The 21,259-nt window shown below is 46.0% G+C and overlaps 1 protein-coding gene across 24 annotated transcripts in view; it reads right to left on the reverse strand.

Moving 5' to 3' along the window:
* ZNF160 (zinc finger protein 160) overlaps positions 1-21,259 on the reverse strand; it is a 36,928-nt gene that overhangs the window by 13,771 nt on the left and 1,898 nt on the right. For 2 of the 24 annotated variants that reach the window (XR_010153952.1, XM_003316601.6), the window contains exons 2-4: positions 11,230-11,313; positions 11,008-11,124; positions 5,863-5,922 (exon numbers count right to left, since the gene is read on the reverse strand). Coding sequence is in view for 15 of the 24 variants with exons in the window: in XM_003316601.6 (XP_003316649.2) it covers positions 5,863-5,877 (15 nt within the window). In the remaining 9 variants the exon portion in view is untranslated. Of the gene's footprint in view, positions 1-4,754; positions 4,811-5,178; positions 6,043-10,136; positions 10,262-11,007; positions 11,314-13,173; positions 13,230-14,948; positions 15,356-17,219; positions 21,017-21,259 lie in introns of those variants that run through there. The other 22 variants (XM_063802190.1, XM_054672731.2, XR_001711521.4 and 19 more) reach the window with 18 other exon arrangements.

The following is a 21,259-nucleotide window of genomic DNA, read 5'->3' on the forward strand; positions in this document are numbered from 1 at the left end:
TAGTACTCTTAAACGCCAATAACGTTCAAGCTGAGAAACACATCATCAAGAATGCAATCCTATTAAAAATAGCCACACCCCCCAAAAAATGACTAGGAGTATGTCTAACCAAGGTTGTGAACTATCTCTATGAGGAGAACTACAAAATACCAGTGAAAGAAATCAGAGACAACACAAACAAATGGAAAAGCATTTCATGCTCATGGGTTGAAAGAATCAATATCAATGAAATGTCCAAACTGCCCAAAGCAATCTATAGATTCAACAGTATTCCTATTAAATGACCAACATCACTTTTCACAGAATTAGAAAAAACTTCTAAAATGTATATGAAAGCAAAAAAGAGCTCAAAGAGCCAAGACAATCCTAAGCAAAAGGAATAAAGCTGGATGCATCACATTACCTGACTTCAAACCATATTGCAAGGCTACAGTAAACAAAACAGCATGGTACTGGTATAAAAACAGACACATATACCAATGGAATAGAACAGAGACCCCTAAAATAAAGGCCCACACCTCCAACCAACTGATCTTCAACAAAATCAACAAAAATAAACAATGAGGAAAGGATACCCTATTCAATAAGTGGTGCTGGGAAAACTGGCTAAACATATGCAGAAGAATGAAACTGGATCCCTATCTCTCACCATATAAAAAAATTAACTTGAGATGGATTAAATACTTAATATAAGACCTCCAACTATAAAAATCCTAAAAGAAAACCTAGGAAATACTCTTCTAAGACTTTGGCCTAAGCAAGGAATTTATGAAGACCTCATAATATATGCAGCAAAATAAATGCAGCAAATAAAAGGAATTTATGAAGACCTCATAATAAATGCAGCAAAATAAAAAATAGACAAGTGGAACTTAATTAAAGAGCTTGTACACAGAAAAACAAACTATCAACAGAGTAAACAATCTACAGAATGGGAGAAAATACTTGCAAACTAGGCATCTGACGAATAATATCCAGAATCTATAAGAAACATAAGCAAATCAACAAGAAGACAAATCACCCCACTAAAAAGTGGGAAAATAGCATAAACAGACACTTCTCAAAAGAAGTCGTACTATTGGCCAACAAGCGTATGAAAAAATGCTCAACACCCCGATCATCAGAGAATGCAAATCAAAACCATAATGAGACACCATTTCAAACCAGGCATAATGGCTATTACTAAAAAGTAAAAAAAAAACAACAAATATTGACAAGGCTTCAGAAAAAAGGAAACACTTTTACACTCATATACTTATGGGAATGCAAATTTGTTCAGACCTTGTGGAAAGCAGTTTGGAGATTTCTCAAAGACTAAAAATAGAATTACAATTCAACCCAGCAATCCCATTACTGGATATGTACCCAAAGGAAAATAGATTGTTCTATCAAAAAGAGACCTATATTCATATGTTTATTGCAGCACCATTTACAATAGCAAAGACATGGAATCAACCTTGGTGACCATCAAGTGGATCAGATAAAGAAAATATAGTAGACATATACCCTATGGAATATTATACAGCCATAAAAAAACAAAATCATGTCCTTTGCAACAACATGGATGCAGCTGGAGGCCGTTATCCCTAGTGAATTAATGCACAAATAGAAAAACAAATACCGCATGTTCTCACAATGGCAGCTAAACACTGGGTGCACACAAACACAAAGATGAGAACAACAGACACTGGGGACTCCAAAAAGGAACAGGAAGGAAGAGTTCGGGAAGGGCTGAAAAACTATCTACCGGGTACTATGTTCACTACTTGGGTGATGGGATCTTTGGAAGACTAAACCTCAACATCACAAAATATACCCATGTAAGAAACCTCACGTGTACCCCCTGAATCTAAAATAAATAGTTTAAAATGAATCAAATAAAAGTACATACCAATGTACACACAAAAATTCAAATCCATGAGACATATTCTGTGGAAAAATGAAATTGTTTTTCCTACTATAATCTCAGAAAATGCTTCTAAAATCAGATGTGGCCAGGTGCAGTGGCTCATGCCTATAATCCCAGCACTTTAGGAGGCCAAGGCAGGAGTACTGCTTGAGCTCAAGAGACCAGCCTGGGAAATACAATGAAACCTCATCTCTACAAAAAAATCAAGCTGGGCATGGTGGTGCGTGCCTATAGTCTCAGTTACTCCAGAGGCTAAGGTGGGAGGATCACTTGAGCCCCAGAGATCAAGGCTGCAGTCAGCTGTGATCACACGACTGGACTCCAGCCTGAACAACAGAGTGAGAGCCTCTCAAAACAATAAACAAACAAACAAATAATAAACAAACAGATGTATAGTTTTCCCCTATGCCAGCAAGCAATCAATTGTGCAGCAGACACCGCCTGGGTATCCTCCAACCCCAGTTCAGTTTCAATACCATCTACCTGGAGATAGTGGCAAATCCCACAGGTTGAGGGTTCAGTCCCACTTTGGGTGCCAACAGCAAGCCCCAGGTTGTTTTTCCTGTGCTTTTGACAGACTGACTATTAATCAGGGTTCCTGTAACTCCCTCATTGGGTTCAATTAATCTGCTAGACCTCACAGACCTCAGGGAGACACTTTATGTACATTTACCCATTTATTATAAAGGATATTACAATGAATACATATGAAGAGATGCATACAGTGAAGTACTGGAAAAGGGGTTGGAACTTCCATGCCCTCCCTGAGTATGCCACCCTCAGGAATCTCCACGTGTTCACCTAACCTGAAGCTCTCTGAACCGTGTGCTTTTGTGTTTTCATAGAAACTTCATGAAGTAGGCATGATTAAACCATTGGCCACTGGTGATCAACTTAACCTTCGTCGCCTCTCCCCCTCCCTGGTAGCTGAGGAGTGGAGTTTAAAGCCCCAATCTTCCAATCTTGCCTTGGATATTCTGGCGACTCAGGCCCCATCCTGAAGCTTGTTGGAGGCTGCCAGCTATCAGTCAATGCATCAGCATGCAAAAAGACAACACTTTGGAAACTCTATAGATTTTAGGAGCTGTATATGCCAGGAACTGGGTCAAAGACAAAGGCCATGTGAACAATCCACTGGTAGATAAAGATAAAGCATACCATTTCATTTCGTAAGGCCTTCCGAAATAAGATAAACTGAACGAATAATTGAGAAAGGGGTAAGCAAAAAAAGATTATTTTTACAGTAGAATAATGTGTAATCGAAAGGAAGACAACAGTGCGTATATAAAGAATTAAACCAAGCCGGGCACAATGGCTCATGCCCATAATCCCAGCACTTTAGGAGGCACAGTCAGGAGGAAGGCTTGGGCCCAGGAGTTTGAGACCAGCCTGGGCAACATAGTGAGACCCTGTCTCTACAAAAAACAAAAACATGAAAAATTATCTGGGTGTGGCAGCACACAACCGTAGTCCCAGCTACTCAGGAGACTGAGGTGGGACAATTGCTTAGGCCAAGGAGGTCAAGGCTACAGTGAGCCATGACTGTACTGTAACCAAGTACGCTCATTTTTCTAAGAAAAAGGGAGTGAGTTATTATTTTTTTCTCTTATTTTCTCCTTTCCCCATTTTCCCCTGTTCCCTACTTCCTACTTAGCCCTTTAGAAATACACTTATAACCTTTTACCTCCCCTTCAGCAGACACTCTCTACAGGGCAAGTTCATCTAACTATGTGCTTCGAGCTCCAGAGGGGAATCTCACTTGCCAGGAGGTTACCTCGAGAAACAGCAATCAATCTACAACCCAAAGTCCTGCTACAAAACTCTCTCCCACCCGGAGAGTTTCAGCCACTTTTACAACCCAGTTCTGCCCACGAAGGCACCAGTGGCTGCCAGCTCAACCCCCTGGTACATAAGGCACAGAAGCAAGTTAGGGGGACACCCACCTGCTCGCTTCCTCTCCTTAGTGCCATTCATGCCAAGCCCGCCTTTTAAAAGCGCCTGCTTTCTGCTCCAAAAGCAATGCAGTACCTTAAGGCAGGAAGCCTGTACTTCTTCCCCTAAGCTAGCTTTGGAATAAAAAGTCACTGTCTTTCTACCAGACCTTGCTCTTGTTAACTGGACTCTGCAAGCAGCGAGCAACTGAACCTGCATGTCAGTGACAGAGCCGCCGTGCTCCCGCCTCGCTCCAGCAACAGGGTGAGACCCTGTCTCAAAAAATGTAGTAAAAGTTAAAAAGAAAATAAACCGCAGAATACAACACAGCTCCTGAATTCCAGGAACAGAAAATGGAGCAAAGTATAAAAATTCATTTCATATATACACATCCACAAAGTAATGCAACCCACTCAGACTCACAAGGAATAAGAAAATGAAAATAAAATGGGTTGCATTATCCCCGGATTTTCATAATATAAAATGAACACAGTGGCAAGTTTGCTTAATGAGGGGGAAATCTGACGTGGCATTGGTGGGAGAGGGCACCTCTGCACCTGGGGTAGGGATAGAATCTTGCCAGATCTAGCAACACAGGAAATGTGCCATTCTAGAAGAGATCACTCTTCCAATCGCCCAGCCTGGAGGAACTCTCCACGATCCGTAGTGAAGTCGGCATGGTCACAGGCAGCCAGGGTGGCACTTTTTTTTTTTTTTTTTTTGAGACAAGGTCTTGTTCTGTCACTCAGGCTGAAGTGCAGTGGCACTATCATGGCTCACTGCAGCCTCAATCTCTGGGGCTCAAATGATCCTCCCACCTTGGCTTCCACAAGTGCTGGGATTACAGGTGTGAGCCACCATGCAGCACCCTGTGTGGCATTCTTTATAGAAGTGAGAAAGTTAAAAGATCCACCTGTCTTCATTCCCAGAATGCTCCAACAAGGATGTAGAAAAGTGAGCTCCTGTTTCCTAACACGAAAACATGTCAATGTTCAAAACTTGCAGGTTAACATATCACAACCAAACATTCACTGAGGAATTTGTTTAAATCTCATAATGATGTCAAAATACATTTCTACAGGACTTGCACTGACCCTTCCCACAGAATTGAGAACAGTGGCTCCCCACTAAGATGTGAGGGAGGGTGGAAGGCTGGACAGGAAAAGGGATGCTTTACCTCTTGGCGCATAAATGTATCATTTCACTATAAAAGAAATATATACATGATGCCATGTTTAAAATAAAAGAAACAAAATGTTGACTCATAACTGGTAAAACAAAAATACAGTTCCATTCTCTCTAACGGCAAGGTTATTCTGCTTATATGCCATTCTCACCTGCAATACCCGACGGACAAAGGTTCTTGTAAGAACATCACAGTCTCCATGGGATAGAGCTTCTGAGACTAGTTTAATGAATCTTGTTACACATTTACGTTGATGTCATACATTAAAATGGATGATGGAATGAAAGAATCATCTATCTCCAATGTCAGTGTCTAAACTTTGCATTCCGTTCCCAGTCTTTATGAGTTTGGAGTCAGAAACCCAATGACTCACTTGTTCGGCTTCAAATGCAGTTGCCAATGAGGCAGGAAAGCTTTCCCCTTAGTGTTCTTATTCTATGCCAGTGAGCAGGTACGTGTGCACAGTAACACCTGACTTCATGGGCAGCTTCTGTTATCATGGTTTACACAGCGCTGACAGTGCATCCAGATGCGACCCCTGAGCAATCCCTGCTGCCCAACAGCACTGACACCACGGGACCCTCACCCCATCTCCATGCATGTCTGGGTGTGAGCCCTTCCCAGGACCATGCCCAGTGCAGCCTCTTCCCACATTCATGTCACTGGGTCAGGGGAGACGGAATCTAAACGAGATGAGAGGGACTGAGGGAAGGCGCGGGTGAGTGCTAGCAAACATGTCAGGCAGGACGCTTCAGACTCAGAGAAGATTCGCAATGCCAATGCCAGGCATTTCAGGAAGAAATAAAAGAACAATCCACCAGGAGTATCACTTTACCTGAGTAAGGGCCATCCCTGACTCCTTTTCTTTCCTCTTCCTCTTCTTCCAGACTTCTTCCTTGGGTAACATAAAAGAGTCTTTAGAAGTCAATACTGAATATCCAAAATATGCTGCTTAGGGCTGAGAATCTACACATCCCCTTCAAGTGCCACAGTCACACGCACAGAAGATCTCACCCTGTGGAAAGATGGTCCTCTGCTGCCCACTGCACCAGGGGGAATACGGGGACGAGAAACTCCTACAGCAAGAAGTGAGTTTCTGACCCCTTTCTTCAGAACCCACCCTCCTCCTGCAGAAGCCCACACACACGCTGCAGCAGTGGGGAGCTGGGCTGGACTGAGCTCCCCTTTAGGACACAGACCCAGCCCTGACCAAACCCCATGCAGAACACAGCCCCCCTCACCTCTCTGTGGATCCCAGGCTGAGCTCAGCCTTCAGAAACAAAAGACAGGGATTGGTACTATGCTGGCTACAGAATAGAGTCAACTTTCAATATTACTCAGCTGGGCTCTAAAACACTGAAATGAAAATACGTCAAGGGGGCACAAGAGATGTTTCTGCAAAACGCCTGGGCACTCTAATATGAAGCCAGGGTTGAGCTCCACTGAGGGGGCGAGCCCAGCACAGCCCCACCTTCTGGCTCTGCTCTCCTGTTGGGGACTTGTTCTCACCAGGATCCAGACTGGATATTGAAGGAGCAAAAAGAATCACACAGAACAGGCAACATGGACCAGAGGTGGGGGTGAAGGTGGGCCTGCAATGTCAAATAGGAGGCTGTGGGAGATCACAAACGTTTCCACGGAGGAAGTGATGTCAGAACAAAGACCTCAGGAAGAAAGGCTGCTTGTCACTTGCAGCTGAGAGGCCAGGGAGTTCTAGGCAGAGGGCCGGCCCACATGGAAGCCTTGAGGCAGGAGCAACCTTGGCTCTAGGAAAAGCAAAGGGGCCTGTGTGGCTGGAGCAGAGGGGGCTGGGAGGACACAGGAAGGAGATGACGTCTGAGAGGTCCTGAGGGTGCAGATCACGCAGGGAGAGGTCTTCAAACATTCTTTCTCTCATACGTCAAAAGAATTTATGAAACCATGTATTTCCTCACCTAAGTAAATGCTTAATTTTTTCTTCATTTTACAAAGTAACACACTTACAACGTAGTATCTTACATATTTTAAACATGACAAGAAGTTCAGCTGAGCCCCAGGAAGTACAGGGTTGCCCTCAGCTGAGATGTGCAAGACTGCAGGGGTGAACATGTTTGGAGGAGTTTGGGAAGTCACTTTTATTTAAATAATTAATTAATTAATTTTTGAGAGAGTTTCACTCTTGTTGCCCAGGCTGGAGTGCAGTAGCGTGATCTCGGCTCACTGCAGCCTCCGCCTCCTGGGTTCAAGCGATTCTCCTGCCTCAGCCTCCTGAGTAGCTGGGATTACAGGCGCCTGCCACCACACCTGGCTAATTTTTTGTATTTTTAGTAGAGATAGGGTTTCGCCATGTTGGCCAGGCTGGTCTCAAACTCCTGGCCTCAGGTGATCCGCCTGCCTTGGCCTCCCAAAGTGCTGGGATTATAGGCATGAGCCACTGTGCCCAGCCAGGAAGTCACTTTTAGGAATATGAAAATGGAGATGCCTGTTGGGACATCCCTGTAGAGTTTTGGAGACAACTAGACACAGGATTCTAGACCTCAGAGGAGGGTCTGCAAGGTACATGGGGCTGAGTATTAACAGGTGGGGCATAAAGCCATGAGATGAGAAGTACAGAAAGGCAGTGGGTGTGGACGGAGACAAGAAGAGGTGTAAGGACTGAGCCATGAGCACTTGCACATTCAGAGAACAAGAAAGTTCTGGAGACACCAGAAGAGGAAAGCAGAAAGTGATCAGAGTGGCAAGAAGACTGAATAGATTTGTGAAGGTTAACGGGGTGTCATAAAAGCCAAGATAACAGAAGAGGAAGTGATCAGCTGCGCTACATGCTACCGACAGGAAGAAAAAGATGAGGACAGGACATGAATTACGGCATTTAGGAATGGGGAGGTCACTGATGACTGAAAAAGGAAGAATCAGTGGAATGCTGGATGTGAAAGCTAGATTCAAGCAACAATTCAAAGGTTTAAGCAAGAATTGAAGACAAAGTGGCCGCACACGGCTCACGCTTGTAATCCCAGTACTTTGGCAGGTTGAGGTGGAAAGACTACTTGAGCCCAGGAGTTTGAGACCAGCCTGGCCAACACAGCAAGATCCTGTCTCTATATTTTTATTTAAAAAAAAAAAAGAATTGAAGACAAAGTAAAACTAGTTTTTAGAATATTATGCTCTTAAATAGAGCATAAACAGGTACTTATTACAGAGGGAAATGTAGTTGAAAGTATTTTTTTGTCTTAAAGATGGAAGAGTAGAAGAAAAAAAGGCTTTATCACGCATTGGAGATCTGTTCAGAGAGGAAAAAAATTGTTCATACTACTCTGACACTCAACACAGAATATTTCACCTCTAGTCACCAAAATGTGTGTCATTTTCCCCACAATGACAGGTTCTCCAGCAGACTCCCAGGTAGGGAGTCCTGCTGTTTTACTCAATTCTGACACCGTCTACAAAACAGAATCAGACACCACAGCTTGAGGGCTCAGTCGCACAGGACTGCACTCGCTTCATATGCTGTACGCTCTGACTGACCTGGTCAATGTGCTTCCCTAACACTTTCCTTGGGTTTGAATAACTAGCTAGCACAGCTTTTCCATCTGGCTGTTCATCTGTGTCCTTTGCAACATACTTTATAATAAATGAGTAAACTAAGTGTTGTCCTGAGTTCGGTGAATGACCGTGGCAAATTACTACAACCTGAGGAGGGGGGTCAAGTGAATCCCCAATTTACAGTTGGTAGCCCAGAAGTTCAGGTCCCAACCTGCAACTTGTGACCGGCATTTGAAGTGGGGGTAGCCCTGTGGAACTGACCAACCAGTCAACAGCATCTGATCCTAATTCAAGCTGGACAGTGTCAGAATTGAGTTGAACTATAAGGTCACCCAGTTAGTGTCGGATGGAAAATGCATTGCTGGTGGGAAGAAGTTCCTCCACATTTTGGTGATGAGTTTTCTGTGTGGAGTGTTCACTATTACATTGACTGTATACTATTATATTGACTATAATCAGCATCACATAATACTAAATATTATGTCATCAGTATTACATTAACTCATGTTCTCGCCCCTACCCAACCCCATCCCAGGGAAATGGAGGAAGAGGGTGGCCCACAAATGAATGAGTCAAGTCACTGCCCTCTGGCTGAAAAGGTTACAAGTGGAAGCTAACCTCTGATGCCATAATTATAAAATGCATAGCCTTATAGACAAGTTTTGCATTCTCATCTTTATCTGTGGATTTTAAGCATATTTAAAATCTGTTAGATTATAAAGACAGAAATCAACATGTCACAACTAAATTACCCACATTCAATCAACTCACCACTCACCTGAACCAAGGTCCCCTCCTCCTTCCTTCCTGTGTGTTTCCCTCTCTCATTCTGTACATATCTCATCCTCACCTTCCCTCCTTGGCTCTTTTTTTCCGATGTTTCCCCCCAGGTTTCTGCTCCTCATTTTGAGCCCCTCTCCTCTCCTGCTCTTTCTCCCCTTCTTCCCTCCATTCCTTCTCTTCCGCCTGTTCTGCTCCATTCCTACAACTTCTTCCACCTCTTATTCCTTTCTGCCCAAACTTTTCATTGTCCCAATCCCAATCTCCACATATTTCTGCCTCTTTCTTCCCTCATCTTTGCTCCCCCTCTGCTCCCCCTATTAAATCCCCTCTTCCCTGTTACACCCCTTGTCCCTACTCTCTGGCACCCCCAGATCCAAAGCCTTCCCATACTGTGGTTCTCCCTCTGCTCTCCTTGTCACCAGCTGTCCCGTCTTGCTGTCCCAGCACCACATTGCTGTCTGCCCTGACTCCAAATCCCTCCTCCTCTCCCCCACTCTCTGTCTGAGGAGCCTCCCCCTTTCTGCCCCTCTCCCTATCTTGCTGTCCTTCATCTCTCTGGAGACCCAGCTTTTCTCTATATTTCTCCAGTTGCTCCCTGCCCCACACTTTCTCAGCTTTGTCTTTCACTCTCAGTGTCTGTCTGCAAATTCCCCACCCATCCTCTGCGTTGCCATCTGTTCATGGTTCTCACCCGTCCTTCTCACTCCTTCTCAGTTTTTCTATTTCCTCTTTCTCCTGTCTCTCTTTCTCCTGATCCCCTGTAGCCACATATTTACAGGGAAGGGGATGGAATAAGATGCCCACCTACTGAAAGCACTTTTCCTAGTGGAGTGGAATCTGGGACAAAAGAACATTGGAGGTGAACAGACAGGCCCAAGTCACCTCCTTCAACGCTGGGTCAGAGGAAGCCATGCTTATGAAGGGGAGGCCTGCAGGATAGAGGGCAAGGCTCAATGAGAGCAAGATGGGCGGGTGTCTCAGGGGAGGGGTGGGATCTGTGGAATCCCAGGACCAGGGCGAGGACTCTCTTGCACCGGAGCTGCGGTGCTGCCGTGCAGACGCAATGAAGGGCGAGGCTTAGGGGACCCAAAGGGTGAATGCACCTCGCGGGTGAGGACCTTACAAGGCACAGGGGGGGAGTGAGTAAAGGGTTTTAAGCAGGAAATGGCATGAAAGCTCTCTACATGGGCTGAAGGCAGAAATACTGCAAGCAGGACCTGTCTGTGTGGTTCAATGGGAAGTGACCCCTGACCTCTCATGGACACCTCTGAATTTACTTGGGAATGAAAGAGCCATGAGGGGATATTAAGGTCTATAGGGCCCGGAGTGACGGCTCATGCCTGTAATCCCAGCACTTCGTGGGCTGTAATCCCAGCCGAAGCGGGAGGAGCACTTGAGCCCACGAATTCGAGACCAGCTCAGGCAACACAGTGAGACTTCCTCTCTACTAAATATATATAAAAAAAATTATTTAAACGTGGTGGTGGTACACACCGGTGGTCCCAGCTACTCAGGAGGCTGAGGTGGGAGGATCGCTTGAGCCCAGGAGGTCCAGGCTGCAGTGAACTACAATCACGCCTATATACATGTATGTCTCTGAGGACTCCTGCAAATCGAGTCTGGATGTGCAGGAGCCTGGGAAGCCCAAGTTTAACCTAAACAGAGGGAAACTCACGTGTAAGGTCTTCACTCCAGGTGATCAGCTTCCAGTGGCTGCAAGAAGAGCTGGGTCCCCTGTAGGCGGGGCCCGGGGCAGGCGCCTCGTGCAGAGAGGCCAGGAGTTGGGAGGTGCCTGAGGGATGAAGTGGGCGGGGGGCTTGGGGAAAGGGGGCGGCGCCTGCGCTCCCCTCCCTCTCACTCCCAGGAGTCTGTTTCCAGAGCTTTGGAGGAGACCTACCAGCGAGGCTGAAGCCACTCAGTGGGCTGGGAGCTGGGATCTCTCTAGGTCGTCAGGGGGCAGTGTTCGGATCCAGGAACGTTTCTGCAATTAAAATTAAGCATTTAAAGAAATGCTGTAACTGAATGAGATGCAAACTAGAATGTGAAATGGAAAATTTGAGCTTAGCAGGGAGTGTACAATTTCATGCTGATCAGCAGAACCTCCTTTCCATTTCTATTCCCCGCGCACTCAGGAAGGACAGCGTCAACCTCGGTTCCAGAGCAGGGCTAAGGCCTATGTATTAGTTAGGTCAATAAGTTGCTTTTTAAAAAGCAGTAACTTTTTACAAATAGAAATAAATTCCATTGTTCTTCCTTTATCCCATTCCACTCTTGAGATGACGGCCTCAAATACCTTTGAGATAAACTTTGTCATTGTAATATGCTTATGTCAATAATTTCTACATATAGCATAATTTGAAATTCACTTTACATGCATTCCAAAAGTACTTGAAGAAACGGAAGAGAAACCAAAGAACATAGATTACAATATTTAAATAAAAATTGTTTTCTAAGTACTTATTTTAATCTGTTGTAGAAAAAAAGCCTGTAAAATCGTCTTCAGAAAACATTTACATTTATATTCACCTCAAGGGTAATTCATTTTGCAAGATTTTAAGCGTATTTGATAGGGTATTTTTTTTTTCTTTTGAGACAGAGTCTCCCTCTGTCGCTCAGGCTGGAGTGCAACGGCGCGATCTTGGCTCATTGCAACCTCTGCCTCCTGGGTTCAAGCGATTCTCCTGTCTCAGCCTCCCAAGTAACCAGGATTACAGGCACACGCCACTAGGCCCAGCTAATTTTTTTTGTATTTTTAGTAGAGACGGAGTTTCACCACATTGGCCAGGGTGGTCTCAAACTCCTGACCTCAAGTGATCCACCTGCTTTGGCCTCCCAGAGTGCTGGGATTACAGGCGTGAGCTACCATGCTGGCTGGATATTCTCCTTCATATGAACCCTATACAAAGTAAAACTAGATTATCAAATATTAAATGGCATCGTATCTACTAGCAATAATTTTACGGCAACATCTGTGAATTTACCTCTACTTTGAAGTATGTTTGCCTCTCACATCCCCACATGTGGAAGATTTCATCAATGGAAAAGTGGTGATTAATTGAAAATACAATTGTTTAGACAGGAAAAATAGCATATTTCACAACTACATCTACAGTTTCAAAAGATATGGTGTCTGGGATAGATTTGGGGACTTTTGCAAGGTAGACTGCTCTGTGTTATGCAATATTGCTAAGTACCTATGTTGACAAGAAAGCAGTTTCAGCATGGACTTCCATGATCCCAAGCAAAGAAATGATTTGATTTTGGATCTTTTCATTAAATTGAGAATAGTAGGGGTGAATCTGATTATAGATGAAAGCCATGAATCCATTTTGTATATGCAGAGTTTAAATGCTTATACATTTTCATTGAAGCAAAATCAACATATTCACAAGAGATTTAAAAAGGATATTTCTGGCCGGGCACGGTGGTTCATGCCTGTAATCCAAGCACTTCACTCTGGGAGGCCGAGGCAGGTGGATCACCTGAGGTCAGGAGTTCAAAATAAGCCTGGCCAACATGGTGAAACGCTGTCTCTACTAAAAATACAAAAATTAGCCAGGCGCGGTGGCAGCGCCTGTTATCCCAGTTACTAGGGAGGCTGAGGCAGGAGAATCACTTGAACCTGGGAGGCAGAGGCTGCAGTGAGCCAAGATCGTGCCACTGCACTCCAGCCTGGGCAACAGAGCAGGACTCCATCTAAAAAAACAAAAAAAAGAAGAAAGGATGGAAAGGGGAGGCTTAACCTTTGCTATCTGCTAGGATTACAGGGTCAAAATCGGCTTCTACATTGTCAACACATAACACCAAGTGAAACTCAAAAATAATGAACTTGCCCTGGTACCTTGGCCTTTGAGACTCGGCACTGAATCCAGCCTGGGCAACATAGTAAGACCCCATCTATACAAAAAAATTGAGAAATTATCCAGGTGCGGTGGTGCATGTCTATAGTCCCAGCTATTCAGGAGGCTGAAGTGAGTGTGAGATTGCAGTGAGCTATGATCGCACCACTCCAGCCTGGGTGACAGAGCCTGTCTCAAAAAACAAAAAACAGAAGAAAAAAGCTTTGAAGGGCACTCAGCCTTCACTGTGGGTGTACTGAATGTTCCTGTCACACATAAGAGACATCATTAACTGCTAAAGGAAAATTTCAGCTAATTGAAAAAATTAGATGCACCAACTTCATTTCAAAGCCATATACATTTAAAATTCCCTTACAATTGTGTAATAGATCAACAATTGAAAGATAAGGAAACAAGGCATTAGTGATGCACATGCTCCAATGAGACCCCGATATCATACAAGGTAACACTCCAAACTATTTTATCTTCCAAAATGCATCTGAAAGCTTCTTGATCTACAACACAAAATACTCCAAAATACCAAGTAACCCAGAAATTTATCTCTGAGATTTTCCCTATAATTCCTCTATTTTAAAAAGTATTCTTTATGTTTAAGGGAATGGTTGGCGACCTAAATTACCAGATACCCTTCCTCCACACACCCTGGTCCAGGGTCCTTGAAACGCCCCTGGACCTAAGCCCAGACTTCTCTTTCTTCCATCCCGGTGCCTGGCAAATAGAAATGGAAACGATGTTCCGATCGTTGTCACTATGAAACTGAACACAGCACAAGTAGAAATTTCACCTTCGTTTCATCCTCTAAACAGACAAATCAGGTCCCGGATTAATTAAACGGTTCTAATTGCCAGTTCCAGGATGAAACCACTGCCCCACAGGGACCATCCGCTGATGCCCCTGCACCCCTCCTGGTACCCTGAGCTAAGATGAGTTGTGATCCTCTTAATGGTAGGATGCCTGTCTCCACCTGCAAACAAAATGAGTTTTTCACTTAAATCGTTTTCAATGTAAGAGTAAAAAAACCTTAGCCTTCAATTAAGTGGCCCAGTACAATTCTGTTCTTTTGCCTTAAATTGTTTGAAATGTTGGATTAACTGAAAATAAGCAGGAAGCGTCCCTGGACTGAAAATAAGCCGGAAGCATCCCTGCTTATTAACTGAAAATAAGCAGGAAGCATCCCCGGCTAATTTCAATGAGCTGAAACTTTATTTTAGCAGTGCAATGCTGTCGATCCAGTCCTAGTGGAGAGAAAGGCTGACAGCAGAAAATGACCTGGGGCCAAGAGGAGTAGAGAGCCCAGACCCGCTCCTTTCCCGGCCCTGCCCGCTTCCCACAGCCCAGACTGCACCATAGCAGCTTCCACCCTCTCATCCCGCCGCCCTCTTCCAGCCCTTTCCCGTTGCCCAGACCCCACCCCAGGGCGACTTTTACCCTTCTCACCCCGCCCCCTCCCCACTGCCCAGGCCCCGCCCCCACGGTAGTTCCACCCTCCCACCCCACCCTCTTCCAGCCCTTTCCCGTTGCCCAGACCCCACCCCAGGGCGACTTTCACCCTTCTCACCCCGCCCCCTCCCCACTGCCCAGGCCCCGCCCACAGCAGTTCCACTCTCCCACACGACCCTCTTGCACCCCTTTCCCATTGCCCAGACCCCACCTCACGGTGGCTTCCACCCTCCCCACCCTGGCCTCTCCCCACTATCCAAGACCCGCCTCTCGCTGGCGACAGCTCCCGCCCAGAATCCGCTTCCAGTTTTCTCACCGGCAGGAGAGCATTCAGGCCTTTCAGGGCACTCCAGCCCTGTCCAACCACACTCGGAATCCACCATCCCACCAGACGTTAAAATCCCCAGGTGCGCTCATGGGATTGGTAGCGAGTCCCAGCGTTTCCGCGGGAAACTCTGAGACCCGGTGGCTCTGCAGCTTTTCTATGATTTGAACCCTCTCCTTGATTTGGAGACTGGATTGCTCTTTTTAATACTCCCAGTTGGTGGCTGGTGTGCTTCCCAGCTGTCTGCAGGCTTGTTCTCATGAGAGATGACTCCAGAGTGTCTAGTCTTTGCTTTGCATAACGGATGAGGAATACAAAATGTCTTAATCTTATGAATATATAAATTGTCTGTTTATGCACAATGTTCAGTCGTTTATTCACTCATCTCCCGTGGAATCCTAAGCACAATTATAAAAGAGTCACATTACATGAGATCATCGTCTAACACAGACAAAGCTTCTGTCTCAATAACAGTAAATAATAATAGCAACATTAAATGAAATATCAGTATTGCTAAAATGGGAGTGTAGTAAAAATTAAATAAGTAAATAATTAAAAGGAAATGCTATATGGTCAGGTGCGGTGACTTAATGCTTGTAATCCCAGCACTTTGGGAGGCCGAGGTGGACAGATCATATGAAGTCAGGAGTTCAAGACCAGCTGACCAACATGGTAAAACCCTGTCTCTACTAAAAATACAAAAAAATGACCCAGGAGTGGTGGCACACGCCTGTAGTCCCAGCTACTCCGGAGCTTGAGGCAGGAGAATTGCTTGAACTCAGGAGACAGAGGTTGCAGTGAGCTGAGATCGCACCACTGGACTCCAGCCTGGGAGACAGAACGAGACTCCGTCTCGAAATAAATAAATAACTGAATGAATGAATGAAATATTAGGCCATTTTTATGGTCTTCACTTTGGGAGACTGATGTATGCAGGGGTGGACTGCATGTTCGTCCTTGGGGTGGTCTTTTTCGTGAGAAGGGAGCTGAGCAGGACCAGCTGAGGGGCAGAGCCAAGGGCCCTTCATGGAGACCACTCTGCTTACCAACCTGTGGAAGGGCAAGCGCAAGTCCACCCAGAAACACATCTGGCTGACTATGGGATCCCTGTCTGAGGCTCAGCAGACCCACGTGGCCAATAAAAGACCCTAAACTCTGCAAAAAGAAGAGTCTGTCTCTGTGCCCAGGCCCCTCCATGGAAAAAAGGTCCTGGGGTCTGAGATTTCTCACTTGGCAATGATGTTGGCTTGAATATTACTCACAGACCCAGATCCTTGGGTCTCGTGTGGGGCAAACTGACTGCAGAACTGCAGGAAGTGAGAGTCTGAACAGAGCAGCAGAAAGGCAGGCAGGAGACTTGAGGGAGGGGAGAAAGGAGAGACACAAGCAGACCAACCCCTCCTCTCCCTCAATCACCCGCCTGGGGAAGCATTAGTTTCCCATCATAGAGAGGACAACGGGGAAAGGGAGACGCGTGTGCATAGGATGAGATGTGTGTTGGGTGGACAGAAAGACTCCTTCCCCTAAATGTGACCCCATTAGCTCACCCCATTCTATTGCACAAATTCCTGAGCAGAGGGGCACCCTGTGGGGATGAACACAGCTCTTCCTGCCTCCAGTTCCTGCGTCTCCCTGCCATGACCAGGGCTGTAACCCTCCAACTCCCTTCCCAGGGCCCCGTGGCCCCTCTGCACTGGAGAAAGGTCCATGTTCCACAGCGGGTTTCAAGGACCTTGCCCCTCAGCTCCCCAGCTGCCTTGTGACTCTGACTCTGTTATCTTGGAATAAACAGGGAGAGGCCACTGGCCTGGCAGCAAGAATGTGGCAGCTTTATCTTCCCAAGGACAGTCCCAGTGGAAACCTTTGGGCCGCAGGTGAGTGTGCTGTGTTTCACTCTGATTCTTGGAGAAATCTTTCCCTTACTCTGGGACCCTGATAATCACTCCCTCTTGATTTGCACCCATAGACGCCCCCACAACAAACCCTCCCTAATGAAAGCCATCTGCGCCTGATTCTTAGGACCCCCTGTTGCCCTTCTGGACCCAGACACACTTACTAACTCCCACACTCCCCATATACTTCATAAAGATCCCACAATCCCCAGATACTTCATAAAGATCCAGAAGCCCTGTTATGAAATCTCACAAGCCCCAGTAACTCATGGAATAATATACACAAACACCCCAGGAACTCACTGACCCAGGGCAACGTATTTCCACTCATAGTGACTCCACCCCACAGGGGAATACCACTAAAACCTACCAATAAAACAGAGATGTCTCTAATGATGCAATTAGACCCCAACATCAGGAAAGGAAACACTCCATATGATCATTTCATCTTCCAAAACACAACTGAAAGCTTATTGATCTGCAACTGAAAATACCCCGAATGCCAAAGGCAACCCAGAAAATAATCTCTGAGATTCTTCCTATCTTTCCTCTATGGGTTTCAGGATGGTTTTTGCACTTCCCAAAGCCTCCACAGAAATCACCCCGTGGAGTGGATGCTGTGGAGCAGCTCTGGGATCCACACCCTCAGGCCAAGGCACCCATCCTCCTGCTGCTGAAGCTCCCTATGGGGTCAGCTTAGGTCTTGGTTCTAAGTACACTTCGGGATGTTTTTCTCTGCCTGATTCCACTGCCTTCAGTCCTCTTCACTGTGATGATGAGTTTCCGAATTAAATTCCTGCATGCAAATCTCTGTGTCAGCATCTGTTTCCCAGGTAACCTGAGCTGAGACATCAGGGCATTACAAAATGATCCTGCAGCCCCACAACCACCCCAAAACCCACTTCCAGGTGCTACAGCCAGACCTGAGACTTCTTTCCAAGTGTGCCACACACCCCGTGAGCCCACAGTCACCTGTGGGCCAGGTGCATGCAGCATTCATCCAGCTCCTCTAGAGGCTCAGCATTGCTTCCACGCCTCACTCGACACCTCTAAGGACTTCTTCACCTGTCCCCATTTTTCTACTTCTCTTCCAGCCTGAGGAGCACACTGGATTGAAAGGCCTCTGGACACAAGCGATGCGGCAGGAATGGACACAAACTGCTATCTGCAGGACAGTGGGCCTCAAGTCTAGATTCTAGAAGTTGGCCATGCTGGAAGGAATTGCCCGCAATTTGGGGACACCATGGAGTCCAGTTTAAAGGCAGTTGAAGATTGGCCGGACTGAGCTGACGGAGGATGTCCAAGAAGAAGAGAGGCCCCAGATCTCATGAGGGAGGCTGCCATTGTCCCCTTGTCTCTCCACTCACAGTCCCCTGCAAAATTCCCCCACTGTTTAGGGAGTGCCTCCTTCATGGCCCGTTTAGCTTCTGAACTTCTCGCCACCCTTCCTGAAGGGAATCCAGGACCCCTGACTGTGAGCGCATCACCTGCCGGAAGGCAAAGCCCCTGCCCAGGATGGCCACTGGGCCCTGCTGATGTGTAGAGCGTGGAAGACCCGGGAGCTGGAGTAAGGCGGTGGGGACGCCTCGGCACTGGCTGAGGACACAGGGTCTGCGGGGCTTTTCAGGCCTCAGTGAGGCCTTCTGCTCTTACGTAGACTGGAATAAATAGCCACAGGAAGTTTAGACCAATTACGGATGAAATTTCCAGAATATGAGACCATCCTCACTACCAGCCCTGTCCTTTTGGTCTTCCCTGAGGACTCTTCAGCCCGACCCCAGCCCCAGCATCTGAACCACAGCCCCGGAGCAGGTGCTGCAGTCGTCCCGTGGCCAAGATGGAGACTGTGTCCTCCAACGGAGGGAGACACAAAATACTCAAAATAATCCACGCAGAAGAGTGTCCGATGTGGTGATGGATGCGGAGACAGTGAAACCTGAGTAACGTGGTAGAGACTGACAGGCAGAGAGAATTTCAGATGGGGGTGCAAGAGGGTGGGAGACAGCTCTGAGGCTAGACCTGAAGGAGAAGAAAGGGACAGAGCTGTGATGATTTGGGGACATAGGGTAAGAGGAGGGACAAAGACTGAGACAGGAAAGGTTTTGATGTTTGGGAAAAGAGAAAAACAAATGTGACTAGGGCAGAGGGAGTCATGAGATGAGGGCAAGCTCCCAGGAGGAGGCTGGACACTGGCAGGGGCCCTGGATGCAGGTCTGTGGAGCCACAGTGAGGAGTTGGGCTTTTGTCCTGGGGAACACGGGAAGCCGGTGGAGGGTTCCCTGCCAGGGACTGACATGACTGCTTTAGATTTAGCCATAACTCTAATGCAGAGAAAGGCCTCTGAAGATGGTCTCTCTGCCTCTGAGTCTACACCCTGGCTTCCATCCTTGTGGTTTTGGTTTTGTTTTGTTTTAAATTTTAAAGGACTGAGTCCCATTTAAATTTTTAATTGCAGTGGGCACTCCCCAATTCCTAGAAGAACTGCAAAACACAGATGTACACCCAATTCTGCCAAACATTAAGGGGGTCAGTATTGCCCAGACTGAGGTATATTGACTGAGTCCCTCACCTTCACGTTGCAGGTGGATTTACTGAGGGCTAGAAGGGGAGATGTTTCACTAAGTCATCCAAGTTGAATTAGACTTTCTCACGCCTCCCCTGGAAAATTCCAGGATCTTCTTTCACATACCTGGGCAAAAGAAACTTCCCTTTCATGGCTTTATCACATTGATCCCAAACATTTAATTCCTCTTTTCCAGAAAAACACAACATACTAATGAAATGCAGAACTGTGAAAACATGGCTATTGGTGTTGAAAACAGTGAAAGACTGTCAGCTATAGAGATGAGCTCTCTCAGCAAATTTTTTCATGAACACATAAGCTCTGCTGGAATAAGGTTTTGAGTCAATCCAGCCCATCTTTCCACATTTACAGAAAATAGAACTGACAAAAGGGACTTGAGGGGGACATCTGCTTAGTAGTTCACAGGTCACTATTTTAAGAGATGACATAAGGGAAGAAAACTGACTAGTAACAAATAAGTTGGCCGAGCGTGGTGGCTCACGCCTGTAATCCCAGCACTTTGGGAGGCTGAGGCGGGTGGATCATGAGGTCAGGAGATCAAGACCATCCTGGCTACCGTGGTGAAACCCCATCTCTACTAAAAATACAAAAAATTTGCCAGGCGTGGTGGCGGCTGCCTGTAATCCCAACTACTTGGGAGGCTGAGGCAGGAGAATGGCATGAACCCGGGAGGCGGAGCTTGCAGTGAGCCGAGATTGCACCACTGCACTCCAGCCTGGGCGACAGAGCGAGACTCTGTCTCCAAAAAAAAAAAAAAAAAACCAAATTAGTTAATAGGTTCTTATGTTAACGTTAAAAAAAAAAAGCGTCATTGATATCTTTACCAAATACACATTCATACCATCTAAAATTCTTACTGATGGCCGGCGTAGTGGCTCACGCCTGTAATCCCAGCACTTTGGGAGGGATCACTTGAGATCAGGAGTTCGAGACCAGCCTGGCCAGTATAATGAAACCCTATCTCTACTAAAAATACGAAAATTAGCCAGGTGTGGTGGCAGGTGCCTGTAATCCCAGCTACTTGGGAGGCTGAGGCAGGAGAATCACTTGAACCTGGGAGGTGGAGGTGGCAGTGAGCCAAGGTCACACGAGTGCACTCCAGCCTGGGCGTCAGAGTACCTCCATCTCAAAAAAAAATAAATAAGGGCCGGGCGCGGTGGCTCACGCCTGTAATCCCAGAAATTTGGGAGGCCGAGACAGGTGGATCACTTGAGGTCAGGAGGTCAAGACCAGCCTGGCCAACATGGTGAAATCCTGTCTCTACTAAAAATACAAAAAATTAGCCAGGCGTGGTGGCACACACCTGTAATCCCAGCTAGTTGGAAGGCTGAGGCAGGAGAATCACTTGAACCCGGGAGACAGAGGTTGCAGTGAGCTGAGATCACGCCACTGCCCTCCAGCCTGGGTGAAAGAGCGAGACTGTCTCAAAAATAAATAAATAAATAAATAAAAATGAATAAAGTTACCTACTGACTACCAAAGAGTATTTCCAATATATGATAAAGAGTAGAAAGCATGCAGACCTCAATCTGAACTCAACACAATTAACTTCAAATGGAAACCATTTTGAAAATATATATATATAATTTAATATGTATATGATATATTAACTATATATGGAATTCTACAAAGGGAAAAAATTGAAAATATATCACATTTAGAAAAGAATGACATGAGCCAATACAGGATTCCACAAAAGCTTACTTCAGCCATAATTACATATAGAAAAAGAGACTGAATTAGATAAGCTTCATCTCAACCTTCAGCATGAACTGTGAGATGAAAGGTAAATACAAGGCACCAGGCAGTGACACAGCCAGTCACTC

This window comes from Pan troglodytes, chromosome 20, assembly GCF_028858775.2.
Source record: "Pan troglodytes isolate AG18354 chromosome 20, NHGRI_mPanTro3-v2.0_pri, whole genome shotgun sequence".
NCBI lineage: Eukaryota > Metazoa > Chordata > Mammalia > Primates > Hominidae > Pan > Pan troglodytes.